We start from the raw sequence: 19,117 nt of genomic DNA, 5'->3' as shown, positions 1-19,117 counted from the left end.
TCATGGCTCTTACATATTCTTCATGGTACTCTTCATATTTCTTCTTCTTCATCATCCCATTAGACAGGAACTTCTGGCTTTCAGCATCATCGTTGTCATCGAGGAATTGACTGTAAAGATCAAGAAACTAACTTGAAAAACTCACAATGTAGGACAACCATATTGAATGTGTGACTCAGGGTAAACTACTGAAAGTTTGTGTTGCACAAGTTTTGCAGTCATGCAGTTCTGCTTGTCCTTTCGACAAATGTTTTGTTTAGGGAACTGAACTAACATATACAAATGCAAACTAACTTTTTCCCTCAATGTTTTCTTTAATGAAAGCCAAAGCCTTTGTGTTCAAGTTCTACTATTAACAGAGAAAGTTAGGTGATTTGAAGGGTAAACGCAATCAGTTGACTACTATGATAGTTTCATAGTTTAGGAGAACAACCACAAATATATTGAAAGGATGTCCAACCAACATAATCTCAGCCGTGCCAATACATCATATTGAGTTTTTTGCCTGCGTCCTATCTGAATAACCTTGTTTGAGCTGCAATGTTTTGAGAATATACACCATTAAGATAGCCTGGCTTTGGTCACGATGGCACACGATAAAAAGACGTACCTGCCACTTATGAAACGAAACGAAACCTGACATTAATTTCTTACAGTAATCAAACAAACACCAACATACTTCCAACTGACCCCTTGTCGATGGGGGAATGTTGGGTTTCTGGAAATCATTTTAGTGTGGTCCTGACGTGCTTTAAATCATACAGTAGCATGAGACAATGCGGTGGGGAATTGGCAATATGTAAACAAAATTTGACTTTACAGGACTTCCCATGGCTTGATAGATGTGTTTCTTTTCTCTCTGTGTCCCATAAAGGGGTCCAGATTGCCATTCACTAAAAAGCTTAGTGCAATGAATAGTATGAATCATCTCCACGTTTGCCCGAAAGGTTTGCAGATCAAAATAATGTCCATAAGGCAAGAACTTAATCTTAATAGAAATGTAACTGAATCTATAATTTTGGTATCAACATAACATAAATGTTATTTATGGAACATAAACGAAGCAGAGAGGCCATTTTCTTGGGCTGTTAGGGAACAAGGATTTTTGTAAAAGCAGACCTAACAATATTAAAATCCATTACCACTCCCGTTAGTGGATAAAACATTATATTTCATTAGAAAACTGTATTCCTTCCACTAAGCTGATAACCATTGGCAGCGGCTCACCTGTTGATGGTGGCCTTCTCTGAGTCAATGGGCTCTGTATAGCGGCCGTCGAGGCTGTCGGTGCTATCGTCGTCAGCTTCTGTGGAGACTTTCCTCAGCTCCATGCGATCCACGACTCCAGGCATGGTGACTCACAGAGGGCTCAAATTTTGGGTTGATATACAGTCAGATGCAACAAGGAACTGCTCGGATTTTTCTTTCGCCTCAGCTGGACTTTGTTATTCACCTATAAGAAAATATAGAAGAATTTGGAAAAATCAGCTCAAATCACAAGACGTTGGTATTCCTGATAATTCACTAATTGGATAAATCATTGGTCTGTTAAAAACAAAGCTGAACCAAAAAAAAATAGAACTGATGACATGCCGGCTCTGGCATAAGTATATCAATTGTCCTGTTGACTTCTAGAGTCTCGATGAAAACTATGTATCCAGCAGACATCTCACAAACTAATGTGATTTCCTCAAACACAGAGGCTGTTCATGCCATCTTAAACAGGAAAGTTAGAGTATGATGCAATTTTGGTGCCTCTCGCAAAATTTCAACAGGACTACTGGAGCTGAGGTTCTGTCAGCTTTACTTCTACTAAGACATTACAAGCCACCGTTCATACAAATAGCTACTGTTGAGTGGTGTGTTTCATAAAAATCTGCACAAACATGAGGTCAGCACAATTTATGCTGTGGGTGGGTGGTTTCCTACTATTTGCCCCTGCTTCTTTTATGTGACACAACATATTTTGCCATTATAAATATCAAATTGTACTCTTAACTTTTCCATTGCACTTTTAAATAAATAACTGTGGGTGTGAATCTGAACTTAAATTCCATCATCTTTTCAAGCACGACTTATAGTCATAGCAGATGAATAAGCCTAGTCTTTTTTCAAATAGTTGTATGTACTTTTCTGTGCATATCCCTCTGACTCACTGATGAGTGAATGCTCTTTTAAGAGTAAGCAAAGACAAACTTTTAAGAACATCTATTGATTTAAAACCAGAAATTATACCTTTATAACATGTTAAGTCAATAAAATGAAACCAGGTTAAGGATGCAAAATATTTACAAAGCTGTCAAATGGCTCTCTTGTTGGAGCTGGTTGTGGTTTCCTTTTCTAAAGTTGAAACAAACATCAACACTAGGCTTAAAGTTAAAGCTCCATGTTTAAAGGTCCATGATAATAAAGGCCTTGACATATACAATGGAAGACCAAAAGAGCCGGTTGATAATGTAGAAAGAAAAAAGAAAAGCAATAAAATTCTCAGTACCAAGTACATCAGATTTCAATATGTTATCGCCCCCTTTCCTCCATTCTGTTAGTTGTTACTGCATGATTACATGATCGTTATTAGAGTAACAGGCACCAAAACCTGCTGCTTATGCGCTAAAACCGAAAAAGTATGGGGTGTGAGTCCGAGTATGAGCTCATGCTGAATCTGAATTGAAACATTATGCCAGTGATAAAATGAAAAAAATAATTAAATTGAATGCTCGCTGCCTGCTCGCTGCCTGTTTGTGATTATAATTATTTCACAAAGTATCCTTCTCTTACTTTTTTGAGCTCCTCCTTGGCGGTAGGTCTGAGTCTATAGGTCCCTACAGAAAGATTTTTGATAACAGAATGGAAACGCTAAAAAGGTGGTGCTTCCTGTTTGTTGAAATCAAAACAGGATATGTTGCATATAAAGCTCTACATGACAGAAACTTACACAATAGTTACACAAAAGACAATCCTTTGAAAAAGCAGTGCAAAATATGGAAAAGGTTTATATCACGAAAACTATGATTTGAGTTCCCAACCAACCAGCTACACCCGCTCACCAGGCAGAACTGAGCAAAGAGCCAGTGAAACACACACAGGCACATTTAGAATATTTGCAAAGTGCAATTTTATGAAAGGTAACAAAATCTAAACAGAAGGTACAGAATGAACCAAAAACTCCAGAACTTCAGCCCAAATCATCACTCTTTCATACAGTTGTGTTACCTGCCCTGCCCCGAGTGAAGATACTATTTTTAAAACAATAAAACAACTCAATCTGAGGTAAAGATATCTTTCAACCAAATCTGTAAATAGTCCTGAATTCTACACAACTACCAAATATTTCTGAGGTTACTTTCCACTATTTCTCTCGCCTGCAGGCTGAGATTACAACTTGTTGAGCAACTCTGCCCTGTGACAGAGGTGGATCAGCAACAGGATCTTTGCATCACAACATTGTTTACAGTCAATATTACAGGTGTTAAAATGCTCCATCGCGGTCACCAACAGGCTGAGCAGTTTCAGTTTTGGGCCACATGACCAGACTTTTATGTAAAGAACTTGTCATTTTTGTTCTCCCTGTGTTCTGGCTCTTTGGAAGACGGATGCTTCCAAACCTCAAATGTTTGAGCCAATGAAGATTAAGGGGGTACATTACTGCTAAAACCATATCACACACTTCAGTTCACCTAATCTCTGAGTGTCGCGCTCTGAGAGAGAATACAGAGAAAGGTTTATCAGTTTTCATTGCCAAGAGGATTAACCTGTCTAAATGGGTTAACCTCACATATTCTTCAGTCTAATGCTGCCGATGTTACAACCATAACTTTACATATACACGCGCCCGGCTTGCAGTGCACAGTGTAGCACATGTGCCTGAGCTCTAACTTGCCTAGCTGAGAAAATCTGCATCCTATTTTACATAGTTAAATGGTTTGTGTAAAGCACAAACAGTGAGGTGGTTGGAATTAAGTTTCTCGGATGCATGAAAATCGGTTGTTCCAAATTAGAGAACACGGTTTGATCTGCACCGTAGCATTGTTTTCATTTACAATGTCAGTTCAGAACAAAGGAAGGAAATTAATGCAATCTAACAGCAAGAGAGCATCTCAATTCACCGAGCAGTAAAAAAATTAATTTATACAAAATTACTCCACAGTCAACAAATCTAAGGTCAACAGATAAAGCAGATTCAGTCTGAATTCTAAAGCAAAAATGGCCTAAATTGGTGTGAAACCTGACAAATTTTTAGAATTCCTAAAGGCTTCAAGTGACACCTCAAATTCTTTTTTCTATACAGTTAAAAATTTGGCTATTTCTCAAATTTCTAGTTGAATAATTAATCTGGATAATACAAGTGTAATTACAAGAATAAGAATATACACTTGTTAAAAACTGTGAAATTTTGCTTTGTTACAATAAAGGACAATATATTTTCTTACAGCTACAATACCAGAGGATCTGTTTCCCTTCACCAGGCGCTGAATACACCCCTCATCCAAACAAAGTCTTGCATCAGTCGACCGGTCGAGCACAAAATCCTCCCTCCAGAGCCAATGGCCAAAACTATAAGAGAAAATGCTTGGTCAGGCTCCTAAAACACAAAATGCTGCAACCAGAGGGATTTCTTCCCTTTACTATGTTAACATATAAAATAAGATTTTCAACATCCCATCTCCAGGAATATTGAAACAGGCATACTCACTTTGTCAGAAGTTCCTAAAAAATGTTTTCTTTCGGTGAAAAATAAGAAATTGACAAAAAAAAATTCAAGAAAGACTGGGAGAAAACACTCAATGGGCGAGGAGCTACAGCGCTTTTGTCATTCAGGTGAGAAAGAAGGCATTTAAAAGGGAGGTGGGAGGTCTTCTGTACACCAATGAGGGAAGCCATCAGTAGTTCTGCCCCTCCTTAAAGCACTATCATAGGCGACTGAGTCTCTGAGACACAAAAGCAACAAGATTCTTCAAAAAAATAAAGTACAAAGCAGGTGGAGTAGCAGATGTTTGACATGACCTATGGTCCCCATGTAAAACAATATCATAAAATGCACGTCCAACAGCTTTATTTAGGACACTACATTTCAATCAATGGGTACAAAAAGCTATGCATGGTTACAGAGGACAGGCATCTGAAATGTGACACCTGGAGAAAGAGCAGAAATTGCTCACACTCTTAAATATGCACGTCAATATCAATATATGATCACATGACAAGTCACATGGCCACACTTTTATACAAGGCACACGGATGATCAAGGCCATACAAACAACAGGTGGAATTACTAACTAATCGAAGACAAACTACAGACAACTGCACCTCAGAGTTCCACTGACAAAGACATGCACGCTTGTTTGCACACACAAACGCACACAAACCCACCCACCCACACTGCAGGGACCAGTCAAAGGTTCTGGTAAGGCCGTGTCTCTGGCTGACCAATCAACAGGACAGCGTTTGGGATGTTTCTGTGCCCAAGGCCATGTGAGTGTCTGGAAGGACGTTTTATCTCCATTCACTCTGTGGTCTTATCCTAATTTGACTTTTTCCTCAACTGAGGGAACTCATTACTCAATCATTACTAAGGATTTTCTTAAATAATTTTTGTCAAGATCTCTCTTAAGCAAGAAACTTAAGTGCGATTCACCCAAAACTATGAAAAATTACATTTGTTGATATTGATATTTGGTTTAAAAAGGACACAATTATAATATACTAAAGTAACATTGTTTTGAAGAAACCTAGTAGTCTTTGATCCCTAATGTGCCAAGAATATACCTAAATACTAAAATGAAATAATATTGTATAGTTACACAGATTTAGCACAGTGATGCAGTTACTTTATCTACCTTCTTCAAATAAACTAATAAAGTAATTAAATAAAACTTTTACCCAAAATATAATACATGACCTTTGGGAGCTGGGCTGCCATATTGTAAATTAGCTTATGCAAAGCTATGAACTGGAGGCACAACAGAACAACAGCATTTCATACTTCAGTCCAAATGCAACTCTGACTGATAGTGGCCGTAATTTCAAAATTTGACATAAAAAAAACCCTCATAGATACCCTGCCATAAAATGTGACACTGAGGTCATATTCTCCATGTTCCTTGTGGCTCCATCAAATGAAAGAAGGAACATACTGTATCTATTTTTCATGTCTACAGGAGGAAATATACCATTTTTCCCTCCATCTTATATCTTATTGTAGGAGATGAAAAATTCAACTGATCATATATTGAAGCTTATATTAAGGACAAAGAAGGACACCAGCAAAAGTACTATCACTTAGGACTAAAAGGAGTCTGAGGAAGTTTGAATATTTGAACAGAGGGTCGAACTCCCACCAGTAATGAATGTCCCACAATGGCCCTCTCTGCAGCTGCAGGGACATTCCTAAAATGGCATCACAGCCCTTAAAAACAACTGTGGAGGTCACAAACACACACACACACACACACACACACACACACACACACACACACACATCAACGCACAAGTCCAGCCAATCACCTGAGACTAGAAAGCTGTCCACAAGTCAGTCCCCTGATATACTAAAGAGGGAGGGAGTTAAGGTGGGGGGTTGGGTGTCAAACTTTATCAGTCACCTACAGAAACAAGCAGTCTGCGTCTTTAAGGACCAGTGAGTATCCCATACATCACTACTAAAACACTCCAGTCTGATTAAACACTACAGTCAATGCTAAAATAATATAAACTGGTATCTCCATAAAATCAGCAAAACATCATCTAAATATGAAAGGAATAAACTGCCTGAGTCATGATCGACTACCTGTTGAGCGACAACCTGAATAGTAATCTATCAATTTTACAAAATATTTTTTCTTCTTATCCACAATAAATGTTTCTTATTCAGTCTTCCTTTCTGGCAAATAAACATCAGCATAGCTTTTTTACTTTGGTATAACATTATTCATTTATTTACTCATACAACTTCATGCTCAGTTTTCACCCCATTTAAGTCAAGTTTTGCGACTTTTCCAGTTTATTGAGATGTAATGTTTTGATAGCTTATTCGTTGCCGGGTCGACTTAATAATTAACATATCAGAAATCCCCAGTGTTGATACTTTGAAGCTCATTTACATATAAATAGAGCAAAACAGGCTGCGCTGACATCAGCCAGCAAGCATGAGGGCAACGGAGTTGTTTCTGTGACTGATCAAGGGGTTGGGAGCTTACTTTTGGGTCTACATCAGGGGTTTCCAAACTTTTTCCTGCAAAGGACAAATACCTTTTCTCTTCTCTGATGGGGGCCCAGGTCAGTTTGCGACAAAAAGTATGACGATTGCAGAGGTGTCTAAACGTAACATTTATTGTTTTCCAGAAAGTCCAGGTTCAACTCTTCTATGGTTTGGCATACCTTGCCAAAAATATTCCCCCCCTTGTCATGGTCCCTTTGAGACTTTGGAGGGCTACCAGACCCTTGCACATTTCAAAGTTTGCGCAAACTCCACAAATAAAAATTAGCAGCTGCGCTGTGTCCTGCACATCCGTGCTCTCATCCAGTGCTAATGAAAAAAAGTCAAAATTTTTCATCTTCTGCTGCAGCCATACATTACCCCCAATTTCTTCACTGCGTCTTGTGATTGTAGTCATGGACGGACTCACGACAGTAAGACATCCTTCTTCTCGGGACACACCTCCTTTGCGATAGCGTTCAATCTTTTCTTGACAAATTCTTCATCAGTGAAATGTTTACCGCTGCTTGCTATCAGTTGAGCAACCCAAAAGCTTGCTCGAACAGAGGACTAGTTCAGCTGAGCTTGGCGTACACATGTACTCCTCTGAGCTAACGGTCCACTTTTTAGCTTTGACAGTTTGTCTGCTCGCATTTGGCCTTGCAAGCTATCATACTGGTCTTTGTGACTGGATTCATAGTGTCGGTACAGATTGTATTCTTTGAATACAGCCACCGTCTATTGACAGATGGGACAAACAGTCTTTTCTGTGAATTGAACAAAAAAATAATTGTTTGTCCACTACATGTTGTCCGGTGAATTCAGAATCTAGTTTTCTCTTACCTAATCTTTTTGCCATTATTCCGTGTTATTTGACAGGGGTGTGTCCAGGATTTCTTTTTTCTTTTTTGAGGAATGGGTTTCAGAGAAGGCACAGACTGCAGAAGGGTGGAATAGAATGTTACGTTCTATGCATGTACAAGTCACGATTATGGCCAGAATGAAAAAAAAAATCATAATGCATCTCTGGCATTGTACAGGGGCCGGGCAAAATGTGGAGGCGGGCTGTATCCGGCCCACAGGCCGTAGTTTGGGGACCACTGGTCTACATAATGCTTAAAGGACAAGGACGTCTGATCACTGAAATGACCCCGTCACTCCTTCCCACACCCTCCTGTCTCTTTGTTTTGCTTTGATCGTTAAAGCTGGAATTTGAAGCCTCTAAATTAAACCTATACCTCTTAGCACTGCGTGTTTGTCTGGAAATACCACACAGAGTATCCTGGTCAATTGACTGGATAACATCCCATCTCAGACATAACAACATATAGAAGACATTTTTCTCAGGCTATCTATTATAGGTCAAATAAAGCACATTAGTTCACAGGCTTGAAGGTCCTTGATGACACGATCGCCAGCTTAGCAAAGACCGAGTCACTGAGGGTGCACACATACAGAAGCAACACCGAGGATAATGCAGGAAAACAAGACAATGGGTGTGACATCGGGGCTTAAATAGAGGTAGAACAGGTGTGGCGATAATTGTTGAGGGAAAGAACGACACAGTTTGACAAGTAGTCATGAAACAATACAGAAACGCAGATTTCAAAATGGAACAGGACGACTGTGAAATGTAAAGATAGAGTCCTGACATTGGGGCCTCTATGAATTTCACATGCTCAATGCAACAGATATTTCTGTCTCCTGCGTGTGAAATTTTACAGCTCTCTAAAGCTCAGCTATATGGCCCCAACTATGTGATGTAATGTTATATAACATGACAGATGATGAATCACTGGTTGAGGTCTATTTTTGTTTTTTTCCCCTCTACCAGTTCAACTTAAGTACTTTAAGATATAGACTTCAGAATAATCAAATTTCAGTAAAACCAAAGGATCTTCCTGTTGTGATGTTTAAAAAAGGCTCAAAGAGGTCGATCAGTAACACCAGTTGTGCGTCAATGAAGTGATGGAAAAAGAGAGAAAAACCTGAATTAAGTTTGCATGTTGTGCTTTGAGTGGAAGCAAAAAGTCTTAACTCTTATCATCAGTGTAATGAGATACAGGCAATATGAAAACAACAGAAGGCCCATATTCAAGAGCCAAGCCTCTTATCTAACTCTTATCGGTAACTAGTTGTTCTCCTGTAAGCTGCAAATTTGAGAAAACCTCACACACACACACACACACACACACACACACACACACACACACACACACACAGAGCTTCACCTGATGATTTAGTCTGACATTAGTCTGTGATTCCATATGGGAGGAATTATTTATGACATAATGAATAAACTCTCCTGCCTTCTTCAAACATTTTATGCAAAAACAAGGTTTTACTCCCACTCTAAAGACAATAATTTACGCCCTCTCATTCTATCCAACGTTAAGTGTCCGATTTGGACTGTGACTTAAAATGGGATCCTGCTATGTGAAGTTCATCTTCATAACTTTACATGAAACTGTGACTGCTGCTGTTTCACTAATACTTTTAAGGTTAAGGCCTGTAATTTATATTGATCATTAATTCTGAATCATGTATACTTTGGTGTGTATTTACTCAGATACATTGGATAATGTTTATTGCACATTTTCAATTTACCCTACTCATATTTTTCTAGACTGTGAAAACCGGGCCTGATTGATTTTCTACTTCTAACCATTTCTCATAGATTGGTCCGTTGGGTTTTGACTAGTTGCTAATTTTGTCAGAAACAGTTGGCTCAATTAATGTTCTTTCAACAGTTGACATTTCATAACATTTTTGCTTACGTTGTATAAATGACCATCATTCTTAACCTAGTTCCATGCGTGCCCGATGATGTAAAATTCCCACATGGCTCAACGGGACTTTAACTCAGTACACTTTATGGCATTCAAAGTCTGGTCGATTTGATATGAATACTTAGTCTCTTTATGTAAAACGCTTCCAAGGTTGCAGTGCATGTGTGAAAGCAGCAAGAGGTTAGCAGCCCTGTAGCAACATAAGTGGCTTCTCTGGTGAATTTCAAAGACTCTACTGTACTGCCAGATTTGAGGTTTCCCTTCAGAGGCTTCTCAGGGGCCCACAGCAATGCGGCTTCTGCCAGGTTAAACACTGGTACTTTGTGATAAATTCTAACATCATTACAATTGTCACCTGATATGTTACATTGCGAGAACTTTCTACAATGCCAGCATCAGTTCTGTAATTTAGCAATGGTTGGATAGTTCCTGAATTCATCCCGAAAATGTCTACGAATTTCACATCACTGACATCCGCTGTCAAGCCTATAAAATCTAACATCTTTGCATTTGTAGTTGTTTATTTTTATCAGACAGGACCATGACATTGAAATAACTCAAGTATGTGGTTGCCAGGGTTAATAAAAGACAGTAATAGGGGTAGTCATAAAAACAAAAGAATGAGAAAAAGATATTTACCACTTTTGGCTTATCAGATCTATAATTTTTGACCCAAAGTACAGTTAAATAGTTAATGAATGTGACGGGGTGTGGCCACTGCAGCTGAATATGGGCTCTGACAATGAAAACAGTGAACCTTTAGCTTTATGTGCCTTCTCACGGGTTCAGGACTCAGTTAAGGCGGCTATCTTCCAATCTACCCTTTACTGAAGTCTTGTGTTTTTCTTAGACTGAGCAGTTAAAAAAATAATTGTCTGAAAGATTACTCAGACAAAACCAACATATTGATGGGAGTATGCTACGCCCAAAGTATCATTTTTGAACTGCTTCATCCAACACACTTTGGATAACCAGTGCGGAGAAAGTAAAGTGAAAGTTTGTGCAGACATCTGCCATAGAAAAAAGATATTTAAAAGTTTGGTTTCCATTGAATACATTACAATATATAAGGATTCTATTAGGTATCTTGTCCCTTTGCTCTCTGTTGAAGTGAAAATGGTTTTAAGACTGTATGAATTCTGCAAACTTTTGAACAGAACTAATGCAGGAATTTGGACCGACTTTCAATTGTAAGTTTTAATGTAGAAGCCAGTGGCTCAAGGGTTGGAGGAATGTAACATTTCGTGTTGCAAAAGAACAGAGGGAGCAAAATAAACATCCTTCTGTTGACTGGGTGTCATCGAGTTGATACTTTAAATGAAGCGCTCAAGCTGCCGGCATCAGCCAGAATCTTCCACTCCCCCCCAGACGTCTGTGTGTGAATCTTATACATTTCTGAACTTCTCACCTCACTGCCAGTTCTGTGCTGAACTGTTTGCCATTCCTGTGTGATAAAGAGACAGTCTGACAATTATGAACAGGGAAAAGACAAGAATATAACCTTAAAAAAGGAATAACTAAAATAAGGGAAGAAAAGGTACACTTGGACTACTTGGCTTATATGAAATACATCTGCTGCCTAAAAAACATGATGATTCATCGCAAACTGCAAAAACAATTGAAACAAGAATGTTCAGGAACACAGGCTCAATACTTTTTAATAAAAAGACACTAAATGTCCATATATGAAGTGATAAAAACAACAGTTTTAATGAACTACAAAGAAATTCACAGAAAAACAGATGAGTAATTGCATAAGCTATCAATGATGATATTTGTTTCCTATTAGTGACTGAAGCCACTAGAAAATTGCAACTAACGTGCTGCTGAAAGGGACATCTATGAGAGCTGGAAAAAAACCTCAAGTTGAAAGTCAACATGTGAATAACAAAAAAAAAAAGATATTGACAAACCTCTGACATCAGTCTTGTCATATAAGCAGTTGGCCCCAGCAAACACAGTACTGGCCTTTTGTACGTAAGTATGGTGTGTCCTAACCTTATTTTTGACCTGTTCTCATCAGGCCCGCTTTCTGTTCAGCTTATCAGTAGCCATTGATCGTCTAGCCTATGTGAGCTCACGATGACTGCAGCGTCACGCTTTAAAACAAACGAATCTTCAAAAGCTCAAGGCTTTGACCTTGACTTAAGGTGGTGTACAAAGAACAGATTTGATAGAAAGAACTTTATGACTCCAAGAGGCTTTCTTTTAAATTTCACTGGAGGACAGTGTGGATTTTGTCCAATGTTACAGGCTGGGTTACATTAGGTTGTTTATTTCTGTGTGTATCCTTGTTTTTCTGGCTTGTACGAAACACACTGTACAGAAAACTGTTAATTAGTTAAGTACAGATAACATAATTTAGGATGTCGGTTCTGAGTATTACGCCTTACTTAAAGTATCAGATGACCACCATGACTCATGACCAATTTTTTTTTCCACACATGAAATACAGTATAGGATTAAGGAACGTCCTTAAGTAAAATTCATACTTTATCGTTTAATATTCTTCCGTTGGTAATGAAATATCGTTTGGCGCCAGCAGCTCAGCTGCAAGAGGCAACACCAGCCTTTTCATTCTTTAGCAAGATGAAGACGGAAGAAGTGAAGCTGACAGCTCAACATTATGTAATAACCATTTCATAACCTAGGTAACACAATGGTTCTTCAGGGGGAATTCTCGACTGATGCAAAATTATTTTTCAGTTTTAGGTGAGCTCATCAATATTCACATTCGATGTAGCTTTGTCACATTATAAATGAGTTGTCATAAACTGGCAATTGTGTTTATTAAATGAATCAAATATAAAACCAGTGCATCTGCAGAGGCATTAAGAATGCATTTTTCAAAGACCAAATGAACAATGGCAGGATATGCATATTCTTCTTAGGTCCAAAAACATACAGTAGGTTCATCGAAGACTTAATTGTGCACAGGTTTGTACGGGAGGTTGAGTGATTGTATGCGTTTATATGTGGCCACGCTACTGACGGGTGGCCGGTTGCCATTCAGTTAGGATCAGACCTGGCATTCCTGCAATGCTGCATGCACGATAAGCGGTATAGACAATGTGAGAGAATAAATTAAACATAACTACCTTACAGTTGTCATTAAAAGACACTATAAAAGATACAGCAAAATAGATAAAAGAAGAAAATAAACTATTTTTTTAGTAAGTTCATTATACCTACTGTAAATGAGGAAAAAGCAATAAAAGCACAAAACTATGAAATACACACTGAACTAGATGTATTTCCAATTCATAGATAATGCCTGTGGTGAATGTAACCATAATGCTTTCAGATAGAAAATGTTGACCCATAAAAATATGCTTGAGAAAAAAAAAATCGCATACATCGGCTCCCCAGTTAGAGATGAGTGCTGGACCAAAAATATGGCCTGAACGAAGGTTTAAAAAAAAAAAAACACACACAGAAATATACCACTGCTTACAGTACAAAATTAAAAAGTCCAAGTTTTACTCTGCTTATTTGGACAAGTTTCTTTTCCTCTTTTCCTTTAAAATCATTTAGAGGGGGTTGTGTGTAAACAACATCTGCCTAGAATTCTTGTCCTGCTCTTTTTCAAGATTGCTAATAAGAATTTGACTGAATATTCACCTCATGCTTGACAGTAATTGATGGAAAACACTTCTTTGTGTAAAACTCATCTTTCTCTAACGCATTACATAGGATCTTGAATAAGATCACGAGAGCCAGACATAGAAAGATATTGGCAAACGTGGCACTGTGAGCACAAACAGACAGCACATGACTGAAACTTTATGTATGGCGGTACAAAATCACACAATAGCAATTTGCTAATAGGAAATCATGTGCAGAGGTACATAAAGACAGACTGATTGAATTTTTTTTATTCATTATATTGTTATGGAATAGACCCAAAGTGAGACTAATAGGCCTGCATTGATCTGTTATTAGATTGCAAATCTAGGATTTTCAGTGAATGTATACTTCTGTTAAGTCCTACAGGCTACATGTTAAAAGTTACCGGCCAGTGAAACACACACATTGGTGTGACAAAAGTAGGTTTAGTGTAAAATCTGCTGACACCTGGAATACGAAATTCAGGATTTTCTCCAATGTTAGTACATCAGCGCCTTGGCTCGCTTCACTTAGGTCTGTACCCTGACCAAAGCTTGTTGAAAAAAGGAAAGGGAATGATTCCCTGCATACACATTGGCCTTGTTACATTAAGCGTTCTAAGTTTCAACTGAATGTAGTGACAGATTTTGGAGAGATGCCAGACACTTCTCCTTTTGCAAAGCGGCCTAACACCGTTTTTGTGTTAATGGTATCAGCTCCTTTGAAACTGACACTGCGGGTCATTCACACACCAAGTTGCATCAGCCAACATGCGAGATGTGACCTACATTGGGCCTTTTCCAAATACATGTTGCTGCCTGGACTTGATTCGGGTTGACATAAGGCGTCTGCAAGAATTCTTGTTTCTATTACAACTCGTGCCTGCATAAAGGAGCATCTTTACCAAAGACTGGAGTTGTTTTGCATCAGAAGATGCAACACAGGTCCTACACAGTTTATGCTTTGAATTAAAGGATGAATATTGAGAATATAAAAGACTAGACAAAATGAAAGCCCAAAGACATTTGTTTGGAACCTGAAGGTCATTCTTCTGTGTCTTCTCCACAGACAGCGGTGCATCTCCAAGCAAAGTTTTGGTAGTTTGAGATATGCCTCTCCACAGACACAGGTCAAGTGAGGTTGTACCCCTACATCTGACACATCTCGATATAATTATACTGCTAATGGAATTGAAAAACAAGTCCCTTTTTATTTATAGCAGGGCTTCACTTTCAACTCTAAGTTGCTTAGATGAAGAAGACAACACTTTTTATTCTGGTCTTCAAATGCGTGTGCCCTTGTTCTCTTTTCGGCGTGACTTTCCTGAAGTTCATCTTTTCATACTGTCATATTGGAGCAAGTATGATGAAAAATGATATTGCAAAACAAGGAGACCGAACAAGAAAAGGCCTGCAGATACACAGCAAGCTGTGCCTCCTTGGGCTCAGATGGCCAGAACCAGGTGCAGATGATCACTTTGGCTGGGGTCAGAAAGGAGCAACAGCCATGATGCAGGTCACATTCACTGCACCAGCTAATATTTATCACTGTACCTCACATGAGCAATAATCGGACATCAGTCAACAAAACTTGTCAAAAAAAAACACAAAAACCTTGCATTTATATCATCGAAAGCTCCAGCAAAAAATGTTTTGATGTTTATAGGACATAGTGGCTGCTGAATGTTGTCAAAATTCTTGTGATGACTGGTAAATTTCTTGGAAAATGCCTGCAAGTAAAGAGCTAATAATCAGTTTGTATTAGAATATTTTACTGTTTCATAAATTTCTCATTTATTTATCATTGAGTCTACCTCAGCATACTACCAGATATCATTTACAGAAAATATGCTTGCGTATTTCAAGAAAAAAAAAGCAGCCAGATACTTTAAAAGAGGGAAAACAGGGGTGGGGTTGTAATCCATCCAGAGAAAAGTTGCGCTTCAAGACGTGTAGAACAGCTCTGACAGTGTGCATGGTCATATGGCAACTGGGTATTTTAAGCATTCAAAAATGCAACGATAGAAACTGAACTCACTGTTCAAATATGCCAAAGATAAAGTTTCCATTCTGCTGCCTGTAGGACCAGCCGTGTTGTTTTAAATGCTTAACTTAAGACAAGGCTCTCCTTACAGAATAACACTGAGGCGATGACAACCGAGTATGAAAAATATTTAAGCCAAGGAGCGCTCTGGAAAATCCTTCTCAAGACAGACAAGATACTCGGACTTAAGGTGAAATCCATTGCATCCAGTCTCTGATGGAGAGACGATATCAAGAATCAGGAGGAAGAGTGTATTATAAGCGAAGGTTATTGTTTATGACACAAAAGATGAATTTTCCTGATATTTAAAGGATTCAGAGCCATCTAATCAAGTTAATCAGATCTCAGCAGTTTGCACATCATGCAGTATGCACCCCAGCCAGGCAACAGTTGGGAGCTTGAGATTGAAGTCATAACATATTTATTAACTCTCAATAAGCCCAGCGGGCCACGCTCAGCGTGTTACTGTCTGCTGTTACATAAAGCCCTGATCCATATTGCATTTTTTTTGTCCACATCCTTTCAATTAAATCTGGAAACAGTGGCAGTTTTGTATCAGCAACTATGAGAGAAACCTCAGGGAGGCACAGCAGACGTCGAGCGGCCGAGGTCGCCTTTGTGTTTGCAGCCAGAGGGTGGTGATGGGGGGGAGGAACAACGTGAAAACGCACAAAAGGCAACAAAAACACGCGCACAGCCCGGTTTGCAGCCAGAAGGCTAGTTAATCCAACCCGTGGAAGTCTCTCTTGAACACAAGGTCTCAGACCAGGTCTGTGCATTTGGATGAATCCCTGCAAAACCTGCACAAATTAAAGGAAAGTGTTTGGCGCTCAAGGAAGCTTCACATTGACTTCAGGCAACACCCCATTCTGCAACATCTGACTGATGAGCAGGGAGAAATAACAGAAAGAAACAAATATAAAAAATAAAAAAAAACAAAAAAAGCACAAAAACAAGAGGCTCTTAATGAAATTATCGAATCCATGGATTTCCCTACTTTTTTATTGCTTGGAATTACATTCCGAGACTTCTTGTTCCTATCAAAATAAAAGCACTGCAAGACTTGGACCGTCAGCGTAACAAGGTAGAGGATCAACAATGTTGCCATGCGGTGGATTGGAAATAATAACAAAACAATAAAGCAAAATGAAGAAATATAAAAAGAAGGTGTGTGTGGAGGGGGCGACGGTCCGGGTCTTACCTTGTGAAGTGGCGTGGAGGAACGGTTGTGGCAGGCAGAAGAGAAGGCAGACCAGTGGAAACAAGAGATGGAGACCCTTCCCATTTAACCAGCAAGAAGCCTGAGTGGAAATTTCCATGTGCCATGTGATGCTGGCAACTCCAGGAGCGTCGTGTTACACTGGAGGGGGGTCCTTCTTCCTCCAAATGATCCCCCACCCTTCCACCCCCCCAAACCCACCCAGACACTTTTCACTTAAACCCCCCCTCCTTTCGCCTTGGGTGATAAATCTTCGCATCTGATCCCCGTGCATCACAAACGCATCGCGTATTGATCAGGTGATAAATGGCAGTTGTGTGTGTGTGTGTGTGTGTGTGTGTGTGTGTGTGTGTGTGTGTGTGTGTGTGTGTGTGTGTGTGTGTGTGTGTGTTGGGGGTGATTCCACTGGCCGATCCTTTGTTTACATTCCGACTACCAACGATGTCAGGAAAAAAAAATGGGTGCCGCACTTTAAATGAGTACGATTTTAAAGGGAAAGTGCGGTGTTATATATAAACGTCCTTAGGGGCCTCCGCCAGGGGCCAAAAAAGACGTACTTCTAATTTTCCGTCATTCAATTCAAATTTTAAGTTAGGTTTACTTTGCATACAAATGTAATTAGAAATGTAAAAAAGAAAAGTTGTATTTTAACCCATGCTATTTTGTTTGTAAAGTCTGTAATGTGTTGAGAGCTGAGAAATAAAACACTTCATTCCAATCAACTTACTAGTAAAAAGGTAAAATATGTGAATGAAAATATTTTTTAAGGCAGTGCAGAGGAGATGACCGCAGACTGGAAGAAGACATTCACAGTGCAATATTTTCTTCTTCTTCGCTTCTTAAAATCTATATTTAAGAATAAGAATAAGAACAACTTTATTTACCCCGAAGGAAATTGTTGTGTCAGAGTTTCAAGTAAAACATAACAATAATAAATAATAGTAGGAAATTGTATAAACAGTTAAAAAAAGAGGGAGACTAAGAAATACAAATAAAACTATAAAGTGTCAAAGTCAAGGCTATAAAGTGTTATAAGGTCTTAAGTACAAGGATTTGAAGATTCCCTGCGGCTGAGGGAAGAGGAATTAAAAAGCTACCAGTTGTTATGATAAAGCTTCATGAATATCGGCCACGTTGCTGCTCAGTTGTTCTCTCCGTCAGCCTATTTCCCTACAGTTGAGTTGACCGACATCTCTTTTGGTGGTTTTCTGTTGTGTTTCATGGTTACTGGATCTTGCTGCTATTTCTTCCTCTGTTTGGTCCACAGACACAACCTGCCACTCTACTGAAGATATCAAACTGCATATAACATTTGACTGGCTGCCTTCACATGTGACTGCACTAACTAAAGTGTATTTGAAGCTTGACTCACATTAGTATTACTGTATGGTTATTTCATTATTTTACAAATCACACTGTATCATACTTGTATTGTCTCATATTTTTTTCAGGCTGATTTTATAATGGTCTTATTAAAATTAGATAAGGATCTCAGCAGGGCTTACCAGATTAGACATTAGTTAAACAGAATGATATTGCATGATATTGCATGCAGTTACTTCATTTTGTCTTATGTACAATTAAGAACAATGCATATCAGAATAATTCAAAAGAAGTTTATAAAATGCATTTATTTTATCTTACATGTACTTTCAAAATCTCCAAATGATCATGTGCAAAAAGCCTGCATATCCACCCCTACCATACACGTCTTCCCATGTACAGCAGTAATGTAAGTTCAGCATAAAATCTGCATTGTCTATTCATCATATGTGTGGATGGGATTGTTGACCAGGATATTGATTGATTGGTATGGGTTGTTATGCAGATGTATTTTTTCAACATATGGAATTGTTGAGCATTCTGTTGCCATCCACCGGTGGACGGTGGAGTTTTGTAAAGCATTAGCATTAAATTTCACTTAAAAATGAAACTCAGGTTACGGTGAAACCCAGCATTGAAGTGGCAGCAATCTCCAACGTATAACAAATACATATTATAGTCAAAATCTTTTGATATGCTTTTGTCTTTGCAAAAAGTTGCATCTGTCATCTTGATGTTGGATTTAGGTCATCTACCATTGCATCGTACCGCTAGCCAAATATCAAAAAGCAAAGATGATTGTGAGAACTTGGAGCTGTCAAGCCAACATATTGTAAGCATATTCTTGAAAAATGAATTATGTGTGTTCATATGGCCACATGGTTTGTGGCCAGTTTTAGCTTTCAGAAGTGGTTGTTAAGTTGGGCTCTTGTTGTAGCTCAAAAT

General features: G+C 38.7%; 1 protein-coding gene across 4 annotated transcripts in view; it reads right to left on the bottom strand.

Annotated features, from left to right (window-relative positions):
• slc38a4 (solute carrier family 38 member 4) overlaps nt 1-16,967 on the bottom strand; it is a 34,626-nt gene extending 17,659 nt beyond the window's left edge. The window contains exons 1-4 of one of the 4 annotated variants that reach the window (XM_086146883.1): nt 4,694-4,813; nt 4,431-4,554; nt 1,228-1,453; nt 14-110 (exon numbers count right to left, since the gene is read on the bottom strand). In XM_086146883.1, the coding sequence (XP_086003009.1) occupies nt 14-110; nt 1,228-1,352 (222 nt within the window). In that variant the 5' untranslated portion in view covers nt 1,353-1,453; nt 4,431-4,554; nt 4,694-4,813. Of the gene's footprint in view, nt 1-13; nt 111-1,227; nt 1,454-4,430; nt 4,555-4,693; nt 5,381-16,831 lie in introns of those variants that run through there. The other 3 variants (XM_086146882.1, XM_086146886.1, XM_086146885.1) reach the window with 3 other exon arrangements.
• Between the last annotated feature and the right edge of the window lie 2,150 nt (nt 16,968-19,117).

The sequence above is a fragment of the Fistularia commersonii genome, chromosome 5 (assembly GCF_037954325.1).
Source record: "Fistularia commersonii isolate RoL2024-O1a breed Wild chromosome 5, RoL_Fcom_v1.0, whole genome shotgun sequence".
NCBI classification, from domain to species: domain Eukaryota; kingdom Metazoa; phylum Chordata; class Actinopteri; order Syngnathiformes; family Fistulariidae; genus Fistularia; species Fistularia commersonii.
Note: the sequence above shows the minus strand (reverse complement) of the source record. Positions and strands in the feature narration are given on the sequence as shown.